Raw genomic sequence first — 23,795 nt, 5'->3', positions numbered from 1 at the left:
TATTTATCAGTAGGTTAAAATATGTGTTAATTTAGATTATCCTGTGTTTATATAAATATTAGGATGGTTTTTTATTAAATAAATATTTAACTGTTCCGCCAACGATTTGCAAATTGCCATTGAATTTGCAGAGGAAGAAATGCAGCTTTTCGTAAATTTGATATGAAATGTTTACATATCGATATTTCATAGTCTTCTCTTCTAATTTTCTTTCACGAGTTTCCACTGAAAGAAAAAAGTTTCGCTGTTTGCGTAGTGACCCTGAAATCTCTCCAAAATTTAAGTAATTTAGAAACTGAAAAAAAAAACAGAAATATTAGTATCATTTTTGGGCATTTCGTATGAAAATTGAATGGTAATTTTCAAAGCGTCGGCGGCACGGATAAGTGTTCAATAAAAAAGAAGCAATAAAAATATTGGTGACTTAATTTTTTGGCCATAGAGCATCAAGAAAAATATGTATTCTTTTTATATAGATACGTTGTTGGAACATTCGTGCAAAACTAAATCCTGTAAAACAAGACACAGTGTCATAAAAAGTCGACCGATATGTTCCGTAGACCTGAAAACCGTGTAAAACGATCTAAAGAAGACAAAGAAAAGTCAAAGATGTGTTCATTATAATCGTAAAAAATGAGAAAAAAATTTATTCAGATTGTGTCTTTTTTTAGTTTTCAAACCATCTCTTGCTTGCACTAAATTTTTTAAAAGATAGAGATTGTTGCTTTTCTTTTAAAGAGCTAAAATAATAAGCGCTTTGTATCTATCAATTTACCGATCCAAATTATGAGAGCTTTTTCCACAGCTTAAACCATCTCGATGATATGTGTAAAATTTTGCTCTCAGAGTAGTTCCCCCAGCTACACTTTTTCGAATAGAAGCTTTTCCATTCGATTCGTCTCATTCAGTTCATATACTTTTGTTACGGATGTTGAGCTTTGTCCAGATTTTAGTTTGTCCAAAAATATTTCTATAAATTTATTTAAAATATTTTTTTCGCCCCAAACTGATTGTTTTCCCTTCCATGGGTTTTCTTTTTGTTGACATAATAGGGCTCTAATAAAGTTAAAGCACTATTACGAAAGACATTTTTAAAGCTAGAAAACTGCCTATTTGCAACTGTTATTAGAATTTAATCAGGACAACTGGCTTCGAAGTTTCTTCTTTTTCACGCTGCCACCTAAATATTTACGAGTGACGTTTTGGAAAATGAATGGCGTAATGCAAAATAATAAGTAGACCTATGATTTAAAAATCGATTAAAAGCGAAATCGTGTAATTCGAGTACCGTGCAAATTGAGGGACGCTGTATGTAAAATTAATATTCTTAAATTAGAAAATATTTCTTTATAAATATTTTTGTGGTAAAAGTATTTAACCGTTAAAATTATATATAATTTAAAAATATGCCTGTACCTTGAACACCCTGTATTTGTACAACTTTGTAATGCAATTCAATTAAAATTAATATTTTTTATCATTACAGAAATTTCAACATCAACCGCGAAAATTATGCAATGGGAAAAATATGATATGCTTGCGTTTAGTGAAAATTAATTTATTTCATAAATAAAAAAATATATGTCAAGAGATACATAAAACTAATTAAAAAAAAAAGAAATTTTTTGGATAAAACAGATAAAAGTGAAATTAAAGATTAGTAGAAAAAATGTCGATTATGCATTTGAAAGTGTCAGGAATCAATAATTTTTAACATTAATGCCATTCAACAATAAAAATTAAGTCCATTTCAAAATAGTGAATATATAATCTCAATTTGTGTGTATGTGTATGTAATTAAGTTTGAATATGTGCATGTCTACCTAAAAAATATATTAACCAATCAATGTCTAAAATCAACATAAGTGATTGTTAATAGTAAGTGATTTAAACATTAACAGCAACAACAAGAAAATAACAAAAACATCAAAATTAACGATAAACAAAACAGAAAAAGTAACGAGCTCGCCTAAAGTCAAAGCAACAAAATTTTGTTAACTATATGCATTTATAAATGCACACACATACACACATATACAAAACAACATTACACACGTAAAACAAAAGAAATAATAATAGAAATACAATAAAATAACCAAAAGACCCGCATCGCAGACGTGTTGGAATTCCGATAATGAGGCGTGAGTGAGCCTGTACTCGTACCTCGCGTGCGGGACAATCGTAGAAAATTCGTTTTGCAATACAAATTCAATTTTCCGTGTCCAGTTGCATTCGTCGTCATTCGCTCAACTTAATGCGACGGACAATCGCTGTTGGTGTAGTTCAGCGGCACGTATCATCGTAATTAATTCACCTGTTCGGCATTATTGGTGGCGGTAATGGTGATGGTGGCGACGGTTACGGTGACGCTTGTTTGCCACATTTTTGAGTTAACTGCGTCAGCAACAGGGGGAAGATTGTGAACAGAAGCCAACTGCTGCTAAATAGCGAAGAAACAGCAAATAGCGAGCTCACCTAGAACTACAACAGCAAATGACAAATAATACGAGACGATGTTATTGGCCGTACACCGCTAGCGTTAAGATTATTCCTGTTGCCGACCATCAATTTACGAGTTGATCATTACCTATTGCTGATAAGTGCAAAGTTTGTCGCTTTATTCCTAAACAGTTTCTGATTGTTCCTGAGCTGCTGCACAGTTTCCTCTTCCTTTACTGCAGTCATCCTATATAGATAGTATTTTATAAAAGCTGAAATATGACGGTCTCATATGCTGGTGAAGTGCCTAATGGTAGCAACTTTGGCTGCTTTTGGCGCATTCTATGGAAGTAAGTATAGTATTTATTATATTTATATTTTTGCAACAACAACATCGTCTTTTGAGATTTCTTCCCCGCATTAAATTTTGCTTCGCTTGAACAGTATTTTTCCTCATCAAAAATCAGTGTAAAATTAAAACACGATTTTTTTTCAATTTTTCCATTCCAAAAATTCCCTTTTTTTTGAAAATAACAAAAGTAGCGTCACTCTTAGCACAATAACTCATGAACTAATGAATAGAATATATTGAAATTTAAACAGATGTCGTTTTAATGTTAGTACTAACTGAATAAGAGGTGAATGCGTTTAAAACTAGTTCCATCTATGTGTTGGGTCCGGGACTTTTCAGCCCATTTGTTATATTCTTCTTAATCTAATAAACCACAACCTATACTTTTAATTTAGCATTCCTATGGTCCACAGCCTCCATGTTGACTGCCACTTCAGTCTGGAAAACTATGCAGTGGTTGCATAATCGAAAGAAAAATTCAAGGGTGAGCTGCACGGAAAAGCGACGCTCCTCTGCTATAAAACTAGTAAACTTTGCTATAAAAGCCCAGCGGCGTACTGCTTGGGTTTAATGTTTTCAAATATGTAGGTCATAGGAACCAAAATCAGAGCGCACCGATCTGTATTGGTTTGGTTTCTCTTAAGCACTGTAAAGGGTAGTTGATATGCTGTTTCCTATATCGTGTTAAAATTGATGTAGTTATATGTTGTTGTAAGTAGTTATGTATGTATGTATGTATATGTATGAGCCGCGCTTATGAATGTCAGACTAAAATTGTTTACTTTAGAAACTTGTTGATTTATGTGAATAAAACTTGTTTCAAACAAAAACTATTGAATATTTTGTTCGTTTGAATAAAAATCTCTTAACGGTTGATATTCTTTCGTTTGAGCTTCTATTTCGTATACTAGAAAATAATGCTACCCTATAAATGAGTATGAAGTCGGGAACCAACCAATGCGTATATTTTTTATAAACAAGTTTTTTGGTCCACGTGTTTGCCATTAAATAATTCAAAATTACAGGTGTTTTCCAAATTAAAGAAAACCAACATTTAATTTTCGAAAGGTCACTGCTTATGTTTTGAGCGTAGTTGTGATTATTAAAAGTTTGCATCGATGATTCATACACTTCACAGTTAAACAAATAGGTGCAACTAAGAGATTTCATTTCGCTCTTTGTTGACGCTTCATTGCGGAATTAACTTACTCAGAAAAGCAAATAAATCCAAGTAAGGAGGGCCAAATTCGGTTCGTGTACTTGCGCACATTATAAAATTACATAAATAAGTAATTGGCGCGTACACTTTCGTTTGGTGTGTGACCGAGCTCCAGATCGGTTTTGATGTCGTTCCACAAATGGAGGAACCTACAGTTTTAAGCCGACTCCGAACGGCAAATGGTTTTTATGAGGAGCATTTTCATGGCAAAAATACACTTGGAGGTTTGGTATTGTCTCCGAGGAGCGATCGCTATTAGAAAAAACTTTTTCTATTATTTGATGTTCATTCACGGAATTCGAACTAACTCCCGAATGGTGGTCGGGCATCAATCCTTTCGGCTACAGCAACCGACACATTATAGTAAAATTCAATTTGGGCTGGTTGTTAATTTTTGGAATCAAACAAACTAAGAGACTATAGAATAGCTTGTAACACCAGTTGGTTAGAGTGGTAATTCATCCTGAATCCAACTAGCGCTTCCGCACCATTTTGTTGTGTAACACCAGACAAACGGACAAAAAAATAGTGTTAAGTTATGATATAAAACCTGGGTGTGGTTTTAATCCGATCTCAATAATAATTACATACGTCGGTTCTAAATGAAGTTGGGAAAAATACGAGTACAAAGCTTGGGCGAATTTACGCCAACATTCACGCCAAGACGGGTAATTTTCCTAAATTTCAATTACGTCGTATTTTCTAGGGTTTATTTGCTTTATTTAGAACAGAGATATCTCGTTTTTTGCTTGATTGAAAACTACCTTTGTATGGGAGGTGGGCATGGTTATCGGCCGAATAGCAAAACACCTTGGGCAAAGAGTAAAATGTGTACCAAGTTCCATTGAAATATATTAATTTTCGCGCGAGTTATCGTACACACGGACTGACAAACGCACAGACAAACGGACGCACAATCAATGCTAAATATACTCCTTTCCTCATTCCAAGCCTTTTGGTTTATATTTATATCGATATCTAACTCGATTCCTTTATGCTGTCACATACATCCGTTATAGGAGTCAAATTATAATACCCTTTTGCACACTAGTACCCGCGGGTATAACAATACATGCAAACATAATAATATTGTTTGTTTGTTATGTGGTCGGATACTCATATTTCCCGAGAAGCCGTGAATAAATAATCAAGATAGATTTCAAATACCCTGCAGAGAAAGTCATTAGTATCGAATTGGCCCGCAACTTGCGAGGGGTTTCTTCTCTTTGCCATAAAGCAGTTTTGACTTAATTTTTTCGCGCGTACCATCTGAACACAATGTGGATCACACGCGTAACACAACGCCAGCATGGTTAGAAACAACTTCTGGGTGTTCCGCTTCAAAAATTGGTCGGAGCTTGTAAATCTTTACTAGTATTCAATAATAGTTTTTGATACATTTCAATTTTACAATGGACGTAATCATTTCAAAATAGTATTTAATCAAGTTCTTAGGTGAATAAGATATATCAATAATAATTTTTACACCAGCTCCGCTTAAAGTTATTTAAAGTTATTACTGATAAAGAATGATTCAGAATGGAATGAATAGAATTTTGAATGGTTTGATGTTTCCAAGCATTCAAGCAATATCATCCATTAGAATTAAGGTCGAGAGGGAGAGGTTAAGAGACATACTGGTAGGATGCGAATTCATTGCCCATCGGTCTAGCAAAGACCGTTCAGCGGCAAAGAAAATATTCTGCACTGTCTTCATCTCTGAAAGAAGAGAAAGAATTTTGCTACCGTCTTGTCTTGCTTTTTTAGGAAACATTTGGTTGTTTTGAAGGTACTGCACCAATGGCTCTCACCAGCTTTATTAATAAAACTCTTAATGTGTCCGACTGTTCGCGCTATGCTTAGCGCCAAAAATTGACTTTGGTCCAAATGCTCAATATTCAAAATGCTCGAAAGAACCACTGTTTATCAATTCTACCAAATATGACAGTGCCCATTCACCCACGAAAGTTGAAGTTTATTCCACTCTGCGTCGGAGTTTAGTCTCAATTTATATTCCAAAGATATTTAGATCAGTTTTGCTGCCAATGGAGGCCCTAATTTTATATGCAGGTAAACATGGTTTTTTTCGTATTTTCAGTTTACTATATGTACGAGTGTAGAAGTATATATAACGGCTATGTAGTAATACTTCACGTCACAGGATTTTCTTTAACCCAGATATGCCGACGAGCCTACAGTGCAAACTGGCATGAAGAGAGTTTAAACAATTTTTTTATCCATACACTTTGTTGAGCAAATCGCTGAAAAAATAAGTGTTTACAGTTAGTACACCATTGGGTATTTCTGGGTTAAGTTTAAATTCAAAAAAAGTGCTACAAAATACAAAACCGTGTAGCTTTTGAATACCACTGGTGGTAAGCGTAGGTTATTTTCTGCATCCGGCACTGTGTACAAACCAATACATATCTTTGTGTAAATGATGAAAACATTGGGAGTATTCGTCATCGTTGCTTAACGATAGGTAAGTACAGTGAAGTGCTACGGCGTCGGTTACACCGCATTGTGCGGTAATGATTACTAATGGAAAAAATGTGTATCATTATCGATCAAAATTAGGTTAGTAAAAGTCCTAATTAACATATGTACATAAGAGTATGATATGCTTATGAAGTTATTAAGTACAACAGTTGCATTAGCTTACCTATTTATCAGTAAAATAAATAAAAAGAAAGTTTTTCAATCACCTTATATATTTTAACTCAGCCAACATATCAAAAAGGAAGTATTTAAATATAATAAATATATTGATATTGTTTCTAAAAATTGCCTAATTCCTAGGTTTGTATTTCTCTCAAATTTCTTTATTAGTAGTTTGACGTATATGTATGTACATCATTGGCAAGTGTTAGCCCGAGTTCTTTCTCCGATTTGTGGTGTGCCTACTTTCCTAAAAGTAGGTGCGTAATATGCAAATGATTTTCAGGGTACCAGAGCAAATTTATCATAAGGTTGACCGTAAAGAAAACAATTTTATTCATTTTTCTATCGATTTCATGTTTTCCGCAGTAAAGATCGAATTCAGCACGTACTGCCAGAATGTTACGCACAAATACACTCATCCATAGCGGTCGCCTAAATACTCTCATCTTTCATATATGTACATATGTATATCCAAACGTTGTGCACAATTTATGTGTTCATCAGCTGGCTGTCACTATAGTAGAGATTTTTGTTATTTTTTAAATATATACTTACCGTCCATTTCGAGTCATAGTCAGGTTGTAGAATGCAGTAAATGGACCTGCTAGATGCTGAAGTATCATATTTTAAAATTTGGGTTTTGCATGCATTGGTAGAACATTTTTGTTTATGCCATTTGTACACTTGAATAACGATACATTCTCTATGTAGTTCTGAAGGAAGATTATTGTATAAAAATTATTCACCTGTGAGGGGTTACCCTTAGTGTTATGCGCGAATTAAGTGGGGGTATTAGCAAAATATTACATGAGCAAATTTCATTTCATATAGGTTAGGTTAGGTTAGTATGGTTGCCCAGGGAGTGGGCACACTTGGACGAAGAGAGATTCGTCCTTTGTGATACCATTGTCAAGGAAGTGAGGAGAGGGGAAGGACCGCTGAGGTGCAGGGAGAGGGCGGGGAGAGGTGGTGATGGGAAGGTTAGGAGCGTGCGGATTATGAACGATGACTATGTTTGCGTCAATCGCTTAATGCTGCTGATGAAACTCATCAGATTTTTAATGTCAGCGCCAGCTATCTCAGCAGGCGTGGCAAAGAAATAAGAGCCAAGATGCCTGAATCTTAGCCCCGCCAGGGCAGGGCAGCTAAGGAGAAGGTGCTGAGATGATTCCACCTCATCCTCCATACATCCAGCACAGAAAGGACTCGAGATGATTCCAAGTCTCACAGCATGCATTCCTCGCGCATTGTGTCCTGTGAGAGAACCCACTAGATTGGAGAGCTGATATTTTGTCAGCCTCAGAAGCTCACCCGAGCGCCTTCGGTCCACACGTGGCCAGAAGGATTTCGCGACTTTGCACGTTTGTGCATTTTCCCAGCGCTCGCTGAGTTTGCGCGATGCCCATCTTTCCAGGAGCAGACCGCAGGTAGTCAGGGGGATTCCAATTTTCTCCCTCCGCGGGGAAATCACCTCACATGTCCCTTGTCTAGCCAGCTCATCCGCCTCACAGTTTCCCGCAATGTCGCTGTGACCGGGAACCCAGATGAGGCTGATGTCAAAGAATTCGGACGCAGTCGAAAGTGAGGTCAAGCATTCCTTGACCAATTCCGAATGCACCGTCATAGACCCGAGGGCCCTTATTGCCGCTTGGCTATCGGAGTAAATATTTACCTTCTTGACTGTTAGTACACATTTGAGCAGCCAATCAGCTGCCTCCTTGATTGCGGCTACCTCTGCCTGGAACACACTGCAGTGGTCCGGTAACCTGAATTTTAGTCTGACGGGGAGCCCTTCGCAAAAGACTCCTCCGCCAACCTTTCCTTCCAACTTCGATCCATCCGTGAACAAGTTCACCAGGCCCTGCCCCCAAGTGTAGCCCCCCGTCCACTCTTCCCTTGACGGGATGTGAGTGGTGAATGTTCCGGTTGGACTAAATGAGGGTATACACTGGTCTGTTGACAGAGGGATGAAGTCAAAGTTTCTAAGGATGCTTGAGTGCCCATAAGGGAGATTGAGCTTATAGCTCCAGCCCCTCAGTCTGATTGCGGTACGTGTAGCGGCAGTTCTGCCTGCGATATCTACGGGTACCACATTTAACATTGCGTTGAGCGCCAGAGTAGGAGTCGTTCGAAGCGCCCCACTGATTCCAATGAGTGCCGACCTCTGAACTCTTTCCAGCTTCTTCACCAATGTCGTCTTCTCTAGTGAGTTCCACCAGACTATGACTCCATATAACAAGATAGGCTTTACAATGGTATTATACAGCCAGAAAACAACTCGAGGCGAGAGGCCCCATCTTTTGCCAATTGCGCCCTTGCACCCATACAAGGCGATTGTTGCCTTCCTCACCCTTTCCTCAATATTGGGCTTCCATGTAAGCTTGCTGTCAAGAATAATACCAAGGTACTTCACCTTGTCAGAAAGCATCAGAGGAGCGCCCCCTAGTGAGGGAAGTTGAGCTCTGGGTATTTTATATTTCCTCGTAAATAGGACGAGCTCCGTCTTAAGAGGATTCACCGACAGGCCACAATCCGTTGCCCATCTAACAACTGCATTCAGATATCCCTGCATCAAGTTGTACAGAGTATCCAAAAATTTTCCTCTAACAATTAGTGCCACGTCATCCGCGTAGGCAATTACCCTGCAGCCTCCCTTCACCAGCTCCTCCAACAGATCATTTAGAACAACAACCCAGAGGAATGGTGAGAGAACCCCACCTTGCGGAGTGCCTCTACTCACCTGCCGGTGGAGGGAGATACCGCCCCACTCTGCCGTGACAGTTCTGTCGCTAAGCATTTTGTGGATAAGTCTTATAAGGTCGGTTTCGACCCCTAGTTTACCTAGAGACCTGGTAATTGCCTCCGGAAGGACGTTGTTAAAAGCCCCCTCAATGTCGAGGAAGGCGCCTACCGCAAACTCCTTCTGAAGAAGAGACTCTTCGATTTCTTCCACGATTGTATGTAGGGCAAGATTCCACCGATCTACCCTTGCAATAATCATGTTGAGTATGCGACAGTCGACCCCGAGGAATTTCGCTTCTTATGTGCAGGTCAATCAGTCTCTCAAGGGTTTTCAGTAAGAAAGATGAGAGACTAATTGGTCTGAAGTCCTTAGGGGAGACGTGCGAGCTCTTACCTGCCTTGGGTATAAAGACAACCCTCACGGCCCTCCATGATCTTGGTATGTAGCCCCTGGCTACGCAGCTCGCATAGATGGGGCTCAACCAACGGCATGATACCTCCACACATTTCTGTAGTTGGGCAGGAATGATGCCGTCAGGACCAGGAGACTTGAAGGGCCTAAAGGAGTCAATGGCCCAAGCCAGGCGACGCTTATCCAGCAACCAGCCCCGGTCCGGAATGCAAGTTGAAATGCTATCCAGGCCGGTGCTGCTAGGTGCTGGGCTCGTCGGAAAATGGGCGTCGAGAAGTAACTTCAGTGACTCCTCGCCGCTCATCGCCCAACGCCCCGATTCGTCTCTTAGGTACCCCAAGGGAGCGGAACTCTTCGTGAGTACTCGTCTAAACCTGGAGGACTCATGGCAGCCCTCTACGCTTTCGCAGAAGCTTCTCCAGGAGTCCTTCTTAGCCTTCCTAATTTCGGACTTGTATATTCCTAGCCCTGCTTTATACAGTTCCCATCCCGAGGGAGACCTAATTCTTTTAGCCCTGTTAAAAAGGCGTCTGCATGAGGCCCTAAGCTCAGATAGCTCCGTTGTCCACCAGGGCGGTTTTTCCTTCCTGGGAAAAACTGTTATTGGACAAGAAGTTTCCAAGGCCGTGTTGCAAGCTGAGGTGAAAGTTTCCACCAGTTCGTCGATCGTTTCTTCCGATAGATCTAGATTTCCTCCCGGTGCCTTGGGGAGTAAGCTCAGCAAATTTCTATAATATGCATCCCAGTCCGTCCTCCTCAGGTTCCTGTAGGGGGATCTTATTGGACGAGTTTGAGTGAGAGAGAACTGAATGTACCTATGGTCCGAGAAGGAATGAGTGTTTAGCACCCTCCAATCGGAGATTCGGTTTATCAGTGAGGAAGAAGCCAGAGTAAGGTCAAGCACCTCTTCTCTGGCTGCGGTAATAAAAGTGGGGTCCTTACCCCTGTTACATATAAACAAGTCCTCGTTTAAAATATAATCAAAAAGTGACTCACCTCGTGCATTGATGTTAGAACTTCCCCAGCAGGTGTGATGGGAGTTCGCGTCAGTGCCTATGATAACGCCGATTTTCCTGCGTTTTGCTTCAGCCAGGGTTTCCCTTAGCAGCGCCGGAGGTGGTTCCACCTCGTCATCGTGTGCCATATATACGGACATCAGCCATAGCTTTCCAGCCGGGCCCTCCAGACTCACCGTCACAATGTCTTCATTGCTGAAATTAGGCAAAATAAATGCGTTAAGTTCCCTCCTGATGAGTATACAGGATCTTGGTTTACCTGTCCTGCTATACGCCACCAGTTTGTAGCTTTTCGTCCTGAGCCCAGAAATGCCGTTGCTGCTCAGCCACGGCTCCTGAATCAGGACTATATCAGCTCCACCTTGCTCAAGGTGGATAAGTAGGTTGGCGGACGCCGCCTTAGAGTGCTGAAGATTTATCTGAAGAATATTCATCCTCCAGGATCCTCTCCATCACCTCCAGGACGGCGTCCTCGCTCTCCGAGGCCAGAAGCCTCTCCTCCTCCGCCCTGTCGAAGAACGACCCGATGCTTATGACGGACCCCGGTAAAGAGCGGACGTCATCAGCATTGTCACCCTCCGACGTGACGGAATCTACCTCCATGTCCACAGGAGCTTCCTCTACTGTGGGCCTTGCTTCTCCCAGCACTTCCGGATGTGCGGGGGCATCTCCTCTGGCATCGGTTTGGTAGACCTTAAGGACTACCTTCTCGAAGCCATAGTTGATGACCCCCTTTGCTTCAGCAAGAGGACTGAGAGACTCTGCATTCAGCAGAATCAGCGCTTGCCGATAGGATCCCTCAGTCTTCTCCACCTTAACCACCCTCCAGTTGTGCGTGGGAAGTTTGGGGTTACAGTAGCGGAGGATTTCCTCCATCTCCTTCGAAGCAGAGGGTTCGGAGGGGAGCCAGACACGTGCTCGCGGACGCACAGGTAGATCCCTTCTGTCCACTACCTTCAGCTTGGCTCCCTCCCATACCTCTCCCACCAAGGCTACTGCCGCCCTATACATCGAAGCTGACCGTTCGTCAGCGCAGACGATTCTCTTGTAGGAACCGTAGTGCCATCCGGCACTTTCACAGCTTGGAGGTGGTCCAGGGTTTTCCCTCACCACCTTCATGAATACGGCAGAGATGGCGGACGCTACCCTCTTCCACTCCTCCCTAGAGATAGCGCCGTCTTCTCTACCGCTGTCCATCACCCCGAGAATGATGGAGCCCGCCTGCTTAGCGACTTCGCTAAACGATTTTGGTGGGCCACCACCAATCTTGGGTCTCTTCTCTTGGGAGACGTCCTCCTCCTGGGAGCGTTGCCTTTTTACTCCCGAGCCCGGGTGTGGAGCGCTCGCTTCCACTCCCTTTCCGCTGCCCTCCTCTGCTCCTCTGACCACCTTCCTGGCCCACTCGAGCGTCTGAGAATGCCTCTCAGATAACTGAGGGTCATTCTGGCCACCGTAGCGCTCCAGGATCCTGGTAGCCATACGATGGTCAGAGAAGGACCGCTTACTCTGTCCAGGCTGCCGTTTAGGCTTAACAGAGGGTCCCCGAAGAGATACCCCCGAAGTCCCCGGAAAGCTAGGTGAAAGTCCTTTGCTGGTGCTGGCTACCCCATCCAGCGCCACTGCTCCAGGAGTCACAGACGGTTCCGTCTGTGATCCGCTACCTATTAAAGGTGGGTTTCCACCTTTAACCCCCGAATTTATGGAGAAAGCCGGTTCCGACTTTCCCCCGGTGTCCCCCTTGGTCACTGCCCTACTCGTCGATTCCGACGACTTACCCCCATTAGAGACTACCCCCCGGGGCGTGGGTTTTTTGGGAGGTGATTTCCCTCCTCCAGTCCTGAGAGAGGTGGTTTTGGGGTTCGGTTCCGAACTCCCGCTACCCCCTGAAGCTTTCTGCAGGGTTATTGTGTTGTTATTGTTTGTTGTTGTTGTGTTTTTGTTTTTGTTATTGTTATTGTTCATTGTTGTTGTTGTTGGGTCCCCACTCGAAGCCGCTATCCAAACCCGTAGTGTGTAGTCGTCCTTAAATGGTCCCATGGTTGTCTGTGCCATAGCAGGGAGGCCATGCGAGGGTTGACGCATGTCCTTATGGGGCATGCGTTCAGAGCCAGACCGGACACAAAGACGGGAGTCGTCTCAACCGCACCTACACCGCCAACCCAATGGCTACGGATTTGGAACGTACTCCGAGGCCTGCCAGGGTTTTAACGGGACGGGGGCAGTCACGTCATTAGCCCATCAGCCATTTCTGCTGAGTTTCACCTCAGCATACTCAGGTGACAGAATGCCGCGACTACCAGCACAGGGGTCAGAAAAAGTCGAAAAAGTAGTGAAAAGAATTTGTCCAAATCCGAAAAAGCGAGGGGAGGTCGTCATCGTTCAGGAGGCCGTTGAGGCCGCAGATCATTTAGCGCTACCCAGGGTGCACCACGCGGAGGCGATCTGCCCTACAGATAAGAAAAAGTCGCAAAAAGAGCTTGTAGTAGGTTATAAAGTTTTTCATATTAAGTTCGTTGCAGTGTAACATTTTTTTTTTGGTGGGTAACATACGAGGTAGGTACCACATTTAAACAGAAACTGTTATCCAAGACATTATTTTAGTAATATGTCTGCAGTATTACGTCCAACAGCGCTTAAGCTTTAAGCCAATATTTTTCTATATCTAATTATTCTGGGTATTCGATATTTATCTGTAGTGTATTGTATCCAAGTGGTCCCATTACAAATTTCATATAGGAGTCCGAACTATTATCTATCACAGGGCTGTCGAGTTTTCTGCTGATCCGTCAATTAACGCCTTCAGTTTTATTGGTGTCATTGGGGCGCAAACGTTGGCACTCACGGTATAGAAGTGGATTTGTGGAAGCGAATTTGCACTTTAACAACAAATAACCATTAACTAAAAGTATGCTGAGTCTATACTTTTCGCTGAGAACAAAATTAATCACTCTATCCGAAAATTTATAAATTTTGCAAATTCTGTCATACATATTTCACTTGGGACCTAGACAGCTGCAGTATACAAACAGACGAGCTATGGAGAGCGTAAAGGTCAAAATAAAGGTGTTCCTTATACAAAAGTTATTCAATTGGATGATTAATTTTGCGCCACCTGAACTAGAACCTATACTGCGTTAAATAGCCGTAGCCCTAGGGCAAGTTCTAACAATTTATTTGTTGCTTATTTAATTGTAGTAATTTTATTATTAAAATATAGTTATGTACTTCTCATACAGAAAGCGTTTAAGTGGTCCCAGTGTTCTAGAGCTCGAAAATTTAGTATTTGGTATTTTCAGGATTTTTTTTTTATTGTACAATAAAAAAATTAACATTTTTTTTTAACTTCTTTTACATACAAAAATGAAAAAAAGATTTTTTTTTTTAATTTTAATAATTTTAAAAATTACGCTGAAGTTGACCCTCCAGACCTTGACCGTGTTGTCGATTTTGGCTCTACTATTTATCTGAAACTCAAAAACTAAAAAAATGATTAATCAGTATGACTATAGTTATGTCTCGTACAATAACTATAAAAACAAACAAAAAAAAAAAAAAAAATAGCGCATATTTTAATGACACTCTAAAACTCAGGTTTTTACGAAATAATAATATGACTCCAGGCCGCAAAAAGTAGTGTTGAGATAATTGAGTTTAAAGTCTGACTCTACCTGCTAAAACGACTGTAGAAACGAAAATACTAGTAATATCCTTACAAAAATTTGACAGTATATTCTTAAGAGCCTAGACTTTCGTAATATTGATCGAAAAAAAATTGATTTTTTGACCCATTAATCCAAGTTTTAAGCTTTGTGCAAATTAAGGCCAGGATTATTAGAATAGCGAGAAACTGTATAACATCTGGAAGACGCAGGCCGGGCCACCAAAGAAATAGCGCGAAAGCTGGGTTTCAAAATCAACGGAAGAGCAATAATAAAATTATGTATGTAAATTTTCATTTATATATGTAAATTGTGTGAAGAAAAGTACATAAAAGAAAAAGAAGAAGAAAAAAATTATAAAAATTTTCCGTAAAACCAGTTTTTTTTTCATTTTTTTCCTTCTGCTGTCGTCTGCATTTTTTCTTATAAACAATGCTCGACATTTTTTTATATGGAAGACAATGTCAGCAAAAAAAAACAGTTTGCAAAAATAAATGCGATTTTTAAGCCTATTTAAACTTACTCATTATTAACTATGAAACTGTATACATAAAATGTTTTTTAAAATTTTGATTACAAAGTGTCAAATTTCCTTGAAAATTAAAAAAAAAATTAATTTGCTTATAGTTAGAAACTTGGATTTGTAGCAAGATGAAATATATTTGTAGTAAAAAAAATGAAAATTAAAATTTAAACTGAGTTGTCGCAATTTGTCAATAGTTCCTTGTGCTTTAGTTATTTAATGCAGTGCACAAATTACCTATATAAAAGTATTAAGAGTTTAAAACATATTTGGATACATTTTCATATGCTATAGTACATTAATTTATATATATAATTGGCGCCTAAACTCTTCTTATTTGTGGCGTGCGGCTTGATGTTTTTCCACAAATGGAGGGACCTACAGATTTAAGCGGACTGCGAACGGCAAATATTTTTTATGAATAGCTTTTTCATGGCAAAAATACACTCAGAAGTTTGCCATTGTCTGCTGAGGGGCGACTTCTACTAGAAAATTGTATTTCTTGAATAGCTTTTTCATGGCAAAAATACACTCAGAAGTTTGCCATTGTCTGCTGAGGGGCGACTGCTACTAGAAAATTGTATTTCTTGAATAGCTTTTTCATGGCAAAAATACACTCAGAAGTTTGCCATTGTCTGCTGAGGGGCGACTGCTACTAGAAAATTGTTTTTCTTAATTTTTTGTTTTTGGTCTTTCACCAAGATTCGAACCTACGTTCTCTCTGAATTTCGAAAGGTACTCACGCACCAACGCATTCGGCTACGGCGTAGTTATACCATAATGATTAGTATCTAGCGATTAAAATTTGAACTATTGATTTGTTTATCTACATATAACAGCCAAACTAACATCCTTGATCTGTCAAAAATTTAGTACACGGGTAGACCTTCAAAAAAGGGATCTCTTTTCGCGTGAACAAAGTAAAAAAATGTTAAAAACATTCGAAAGTCTACGGGATAATTCCATTAAATCAATTTTTAGTTGAAACATTAAATACAAATTGCCATTAGTGAGATATGTACAAGTATGTGCCCAAGCTCACGAAAATGTGTTGAAAAATTGGTTTGACAGAAAAGCTGTGGTTCACTTTAATAAAATTGTATTCCATGACGAGATTTACTCTTTCCAATAAAGAAATTCTTTGAAAAATATTCATGTGCCTTTTATTTACATTTTTGTATTATCAAACTGAATTCTTAACGGCAAGTGAATCACTCTGTAGAAGTAAATCAATCTTGTATTAGGCCAATGGTTTAAAGTGTTTTAAATTTTTAGGGAGCATATAGAAATTAATCTCATTAAGTATGTAAAGAAGGGGTTCATTAACTTTTTTATTCATTTACCTAACCAAGAATAAAACATCATGAAACTTTTTACACATATCAAGCATAGGCAAAATTTTCAAACGTACGTAAAACTTAGAATTTATTGAGGGTGATTTCTTGACGAATTCCATTACATTTTTTTTTAAATGGTACTCAAGGTCCTAGCAACTAGTGTGCTTGTATTTTAATTTACAAATATATATGTACGTATCTGTAGGTTAAGATTACTACAATTAATTTGGACATTGTCGTAAATTTTTATGGTAATAAGAAGTAAACAGAAAAAATTCAATGTTCAAAGGTTTGGTATAGAGTTTTTAAATTGAAATATATTCGGTTATTTTTAAAATACTTCAATTTTTTATTTATTTCAAAATTAAAAAATAAAAAAAAAATTTTTGAAAAATTTTCCAATAAAAAAAATATTCAATTTAATTGATTTTTGTTTTAATCGTGGTTTTTTTAATATTTTTTTAATTTTGAAAAGGACTGTTGTTTTTTTTAATTTTGAAATATAATAGAAAAAATTTGAAGTATTTTTTCCCCAATTAAAAAAATATAGAAATATTAAAAAGAACCAAATATATTTCAGTTTATAAAACTGAAAGTTTTTTTTTTCATTTCATTAATATGTTGGGAATTTTTTTTCCTCTCATTTTTTAAAGCACCAGCCAATTATTTTTTTGTTTTCCTTATTTTTGAACACCAACTCAGATGTTTTTCTTATTTCGCTTTTAATAGCTGAGACTATGCTCACTCATACCTGAAAGTTTCATAGTGGGATTCCCCTAACTTTTCTAATTATATTCAAATACGATCAGCGGACCAGTGAAGAACCAGTCGAAAATATTGCTCTAGCAAAGCGCCACCATACGCAGCCGTACGATTATACAAGTATAATATTACGTCCCGAAAATCCATCAAAGCTTATATAGTAAACAGGCAGTAGGTCGGTATTTTTTACAGGTAGTTGATGAAGAAAATAAAAATAAAACCGAGAACAATGTTTTTAAAAAATGACAAAAAAGGGGTTTTTAACAAAAATTGTCGACAAAAAAACAGAAATTTTGTGTTAAAGAATTTTTTTTTAAATCCGCTCTCCTGTAACATACGAGTATAAGTACATGTTTTTGAATTTCCATTGCATTACACTAAACTCAAACTTGGAGTCTTTCGCAAAACCGATGTAATTAGATTGTGATAAAAGTCAATCCATCAAAACAAAAGTCAATGTAATAAGGCAAGAAATTTTGTTTCAGTGAAGATTTAATCCCTGCAATTTTTTACAAACATGGTTCATAGTTTTTATGTAGCTTTTATTCTAGTGTACGACAAAATTTAATTATGGTCGAATCGCAGTCTCTAGACGGTACTGCTTCTATAAGTGCAAGTATCATCATTAATTAGGAGTTTTGTTCTCACATGATTAATTTTGCTAGGTATTGAGTAAACAACTTTATTGTCAAAGTATCCAGCACTAATTACGAGTAACTTCCATTTCGTCTTACTCAACCAGAGAAGGTGTGAATTAATTTAGTTATTTGTTTTTTAGTTTTTTGTTTATTTTCTTGTGTAGAGATTGTCCACAGAAAATTTCACATCAATATGTGTAATGTAATTTTGCATATAAATATAAATATATGCAAGTACAAATTAGGCGCATATATCCTTTGCGGGCTGTTTGGCCGTGCTTTTCCTCCAATTGTACGCGCTCTCCAGACGGCAATGACGAGAGACGGTTGCCACGAGAACATTTTTGTACTCTCGTACTTGATGTTTTATGCCCACAGTCAGCATCGAACTCTGGACTATCCGAATGTTAATCACACTCAACTCTCTTGGCCGGTAGCAATAATTAAAACTAATTAATAACTTTAAATGATTAGCAAGATACTCGCAAGCTACATTGTTGTTTAGAAAGTAAATATTGTGAGAGAATTTTTTGAGTCGAAAAATAGTGCACAATTGAATAATAAATATTTATAATAAAGAATGTTAATTGCTAACTCATGAGAATATGTGGACATAAAGCAGTTACAGTAATTAAGTTCAGTGAATGGAATTCATATTTTGCATCGAGTTTCGAAAACAATCAAAATGGACAAATTAGTGACTAATGAAATAATCGAGACGTTCAACTGTATGGATTGTGAAATGAGGCTCATATTCACTACATAAATTATATGAATATGTGCATTATCATTTTCTTTCTAATCTTAGCGCATGTTCTTAGATACGCTTCCATTATTAAAAGTAAATACATATAAAGTGGCATAAAATTAATCACCCTAGCGAAAGATTTACAATTTTTTTACCATTTGTGGAGTAGACAACTGCAGTATACAGCAGCCAAGTAATGAAACACATAAAGAACAAAAATCCTATCACTCAAAATCATTTTTTCTTATTTTTCACCTTGTAGTTCAATAGGTTAATAATATGTTATATATATGTATCTGAAGTGTTTCAGGGAAAGAATCTGCGGAAGATTTTTAGCCTTTAGCACGTTGACGTCGGTGAGTCGAGCATGAAACAATGAGCGGCATGAGTTTTACGACGACATAGACATAGCGCCGCAAATAAAGTTCCACCGGTCCCGCCGCCTTGGTCATGTCGTCCGAATGGATACAAACGATCCAGCTCTGAAAGTATTCGATTCAGTATTGGCTAGTGGTTGCAGAGCAAGAAGAAGGCCTCCATTGAGCTGGAAAGATCTGATAGAGAAGGATTTGGCTTCACTTGGTGTGTTTAACTGACGTCGTTTAGAAATAGAAAGAAGACGCTCAAACGGCTGTTGTGCTAATTGAGAAGAAGAAGAACGATATCTATACAAATATAGTTGCTGGCTAGACATGATACATGACGTGCTTGAATTCGCTCCAAATCACGTAGGCGATTAAAGCATTATTCCATAAGAAAAATACTCTGAATTTCTTAGTACACACTGACTCTACCTCTATGTATATTCCATGATATTATCACCATTAGGCCATAGCCTACACAGCGTCTAGTGCAACAAGTGGAATGTTGACAACCTCTCTTATTACATTTATATATCTATAGTGGCAATTACTGTCTGGCTAGGGATAAACCTGGTATAGTTGTAGGTGCGTAGTCCATGGTGATAACCGTCGAGTTTCTCAAGCTATCGTGAATGGACTGATGATCTCATTCCAACTCACGTACGAGTTGTGGAATGTAAATTCAGCAAGGCGGTCACGACATTCGTGTCGGACGAATAGCAAATGTTCTCCACAACTTTTTTTATTAAATAGCTATTCAAAACCAAGCCGGTGCTAGGAAATTCCTCATTAGTGGCCATCATTGGGAAACCAGCATAAGTGAACTAAATCCGGAGAGCACTTAAGGGCCTGCAACTACAACTTAGTACCCTGTGTAATCCGCGCAGCACAATAAGGTTAAAAACTTACTTATTCAAAATCACCCTTTACATAATCAGCGGAAGGACCTCGCATGACGTGGAACATCTCTTTACTTGCCCCCTTAAACTAACTCATTTAACATCTCCTGCTCTTTGATTTAGCCAACTCCAGAAATCTCGTTATCTCGTTTCGAGTGGTTACTACTAGATTAGGTCGACGATAAACAAACTTTTCAATAGCCAGCTCTATATTTCAATTGACATATCGGCCATTTTTATTATTCAATCAAGTCATAAAACAAGCTTTGAATTAATGTGAAAATAGTTCAAGTCTCGTGGAATCCCATCCCATATGTACGTAAAACCATAACTTCTTGGATATAGTTTTGAAATCATTCTGAGCCAAAGGTTGGGCATTAGAATAACACGGAATAATTCCCAAATAAAACTTAAGTATCCAAGAGAGCTTAGCGGATTTCTGGTAACGAAGAGTTCTTAAAAGATATCGATGCGTAATTGCATCTACGAATCGTTATAAAAGCTGTTTCTTTTAAGGGCTTGAGAACTTAAAATATTGATGCAAAACAGAAATAATTTTGGAAAGATTTTTTTTATTATAAACTGGTAGATAATTTGGTGACATTTATTTTTTGAATATGATATCCGGTATATTTCTACAGCGGCTACAAATTCAATGGTCCATTCCATCAGTCCAATTTTTGATTACTTTTACCGATAAATCAATTTTTAAGCGCACTGGATGGTTGTATGTTAAGTTGCGTCATCTTGTTGGAATCAAGTATCGTCAATGTTTTTGGAAATAAAAATTCAATCACCATTCACCGTAATGGCAGCTGCTTCCTTGGTTCGAGAGAAATAAGGACCGATGACCGAAAGATCGAACAAATTTATTTTTATCATACTACATTGCCACAATTTGGAAGCGTTGTTCTAGCGTTGATCGATTCATGATGACTTGCCATACCTTAATAAACAGAAATGCCAACACAGTTTGCCATTCTCAACTGTCAAACCATGTTATCGATATCGATAGTTCTCATACAACTAAAAAATACCTAATTTACCATATGCAGAGCCTGCGAAAAAATAACTCTCATCTCAATATCTTCATCAGTTTGGTATATTTTTATTTTTTTAGGTTATTTTTTTTTAGAAAGTATATTATAACTCATTGCTTAACCAAAACCATATATTATAAATCCAAATTTCAAACTGTCCGTTTGTGAAGCAACATCAAGAAAAGTTTCGCAATGTTTTCATCACAATTCCTGGGTTTTTATTTTTGGTTTATATTGGAAAAAATACGCAAACCATCAGGGAAACAAATTTTCAAAAATTAACGGTAATTTTGAGCCTTAAATTTTCACTTTATTATATTAGGGTCATAACACAGGTCGACAATGTTTTGTCCTATAAAAGTGTAGGGTCATTTCCGAAGTAATTTTTTACGTAGAATCCGAATCCGGGGTTTAAATTGCTCTATCGCGTCAGGATTTTGAGATATCCTAACCTAAAAGTGCAAAAAACGCTGTTTTTGCCCATTTTTGAGGTTATGTAGCTACGCAGATTTTGCTCTTCATAAAAAAGTAAACCTAGCATTTTAAAGTATAAGTCTTCCTCTTTTAAATGCCGTTGAGTTTGCTCAAATATCTTTATTTTTCACTGAGATATCTCACGATAGAGCAATTTAAACCCCGGATTCTGATTCTACGCAAAAAATTACTTCGGAAATGACACTACACTTTTATAGGACATTCCGAACTCATTTTTTTGCAGACCTGTGTAATCTGGCTGCACATGCGTGCAAGATAGGGATTGCTATTACACGGATAAATGCAGGAAATGCAGAGAGAACACCTTCTGTGCGTTTGTCCGACATTATTAAAAACGCGTTTAAAATGCCTAAGAGACCAGCTTTGCTTAGATTCGCCAAAAGCGTTGACCTCCTACATGACGTCTACTTTCAATATTCATAGAGGTCGGTCTCCATCTGGTACCGCTAGGGACCAAAAGGTCTATGCGTGGCTTAATGCCAACCAGGCCAACCTAAACTAACTTATACTAAAATTTAACGGGCTGTGAAACTGCGTACTTCAATTTTATTTAGGAGCACTGTTAAACAATTTGAACTTTTGATGAGAATTTATCGAATTTTTAGAAATCTTGTATACTGTGCTATTATAAAACGTAAATGAAATGAAAACAGAAATAAATAAATTGTCAAAGCTTGTCAAAATGTTGAGTTGCTACGGCTTTTTCGTGGTGTGTATTATGTATGACTCGATGGCTCACATTTTTGCTTTACATATACAGTCCAATCGTGATAGTCCGACACATACGGGACCGACTCGTTGTCGGATTATCAAATATTCCGGACTACCGAAGGTTCCATTTAATGACACGAAAAGACAGAAAAAAATCACATCAACACCGTCAGAAATCACGAGAGAACTGGCGTCGTTCAAATTCAATGACAAATACGTTGTGACCGGGAAACAAAACACAGTCCCCCTCTGCTGCTCTGCTACGACTGATCAAAATAAAATAATGTCAATTGCATCCATAGACGTTATGAGGTTGTCGGATTACCGAACGTGTCGGATTAAGAAATGTCGGACTATCACGATTGTACTGTACTTCACTTAATATCATTGATATGCCAAATAAAACATGTTAATAGCCTAAATTAATACTTCATCCAATAATACAATGAGAAAGATAGTCTTTTATTTGCAATGCTAGAACAGAAAATAATAAAAAGAAAATAAAGCAAAATAAAAAGTAGCAAATAAAAACGAAAATAAAAAATAAATAAAAGAAACTGAAATTCTCTATTCATACGGAAGCATTATTAATGCATATACTATATAAAGCGTATTTCAAGATCTTTCGAAGATAAAAGAAATAATCTGATTACCAAACTGAGATTGGTCACGATACAGAACGCTGAAAGCGATAGTAAGTCAAATTTCCACATATGGGCACACATATACTTATGCATACGTTAAGTATTTCAAAAGTAAGTACACTTGCCATCTGTACATTCATTTGTTATTTATTTCAAGTATTATAAATTGTACTTAAGTTATATCTTGGCTTTAAATATACAAACACACTTTTTTCTGATACTGAAACCCGAGTCAGACCTGTTTTGCCAGCCAGCTTAAAAATGTACACGTTTGCGTACATTTATATCCATTCCTAATTATAACCGATATTTATATGTACTTACATGCATATATATGCTCATAAATATAGCGTATTTTTTACCAAATTTAATTGACATTCGATAATAAGGGGGTACAAGTGGTCTAGAGCCCGAAAATTTAAGGTATTTTCAGGATTTTTTTTTTACAATAAAAAAATGAAAAACGATATTTAAATCTTTTAGGATTTTTATTTAACTTCTTTTACATACAAAAATGAAGAAAAAAATTTAAAAATAAATTATTATTATTTTACTAAATTATTATTAAAATAAATTAAAAAATCAATTTTTTTTTTCATTTTAATAATTTAAAAAATGGTGCTGAAGTTGACCCTCCCAAAATATAGGACGGTGTTGTCCATTTTGGATCTTCTATTTATCTGAATCACAAAAACCAAAAAAAATTATTAATCAGTATAACTGTAGCTATGTCCCGCTAATAAAGGGTTTTTCAATAAGGGCGGGTAGATGTTGAAATGGAATAAAATGGCGTTTGCTGTGTGGCACGTAGCGCCGTCCTGCTGGAACCACATGTCGTTTAGGTCCATATGGTTCAATATGGGCCATAAGAAATTGGAAGGGCCACCACGTCTACCGAAAAATGGGCGCAATGCGCGCAAGGTTTGCGTTAATGAACACTCATTTTGATAATAAAGTTTTATCATTTGAACGTGCTGTTCAATCGTGTAACTTGCCATCATGATTTGGCATAAACAACTGAATAATAAACAAAAGATTTGACAGATGTCACCAAAACAAAATGGGTGCCACAGGGTGCCACAATCGACCCGCGCCAATTGAAAAACCCTTTAGTTAAAAAATTTGACAAAATGGTT

The 23,795-nt window shown here is 37.9% G+C and overlaps 1 protein-coding gene across 4 annotated transcripts in view; it reads left to right on the top strand.

The window, feature by feature from the left end:
- LOC128862392 (uncharacterized) overlaps nucleotides 1-23,795 on the top strand; it is a 118,208-nt gene that overhangs the window by 48,216 nt on the left and 46,197 nt on the right. For 3 of the 4 annotated variants that reach the window (XM_054100973.1, XM_054100970.1, XM_054100972.1), the window contains one exon: nucleotides 1,487-2,789. The exons of the other annotated variant lie outside the window; for it this stretch is intronic. In XM_054100973.1, coding sequence (XP_053956948.1) covers nucleotides 2,719-2,789 — 71 coding nt within the window. In that variant the 5' untranslated portion in view covers nucleotides 1,487-2,718. The remainder of the gene's footprint in view (nucleotides 1-1,486; nucleotides 2,790-23,795) is intronic. 4 annotated transcript variants of the gene reach the window in all.

This window comes from Anastrepha ludens, chromosome 4, assembly GCF_028408465.1.
Source record: "Anastrepha ludens isolate Willacy chromosome 4, idAnaLude1.1, whole genome shotgun sequence".
In the NCBI taxonomy this organism is placed as follows: domain Eukaryota; kingdom Metazoa; phylum Arthropoda; class Insecta; order Diptera; family Tephritidae; genus Anastrepha; species Anastrepha ludens.
Note: the sequence above shows the minus strand (reverse complement) of the source record. Positions and strands in the feature narration are given on the sequence as shown.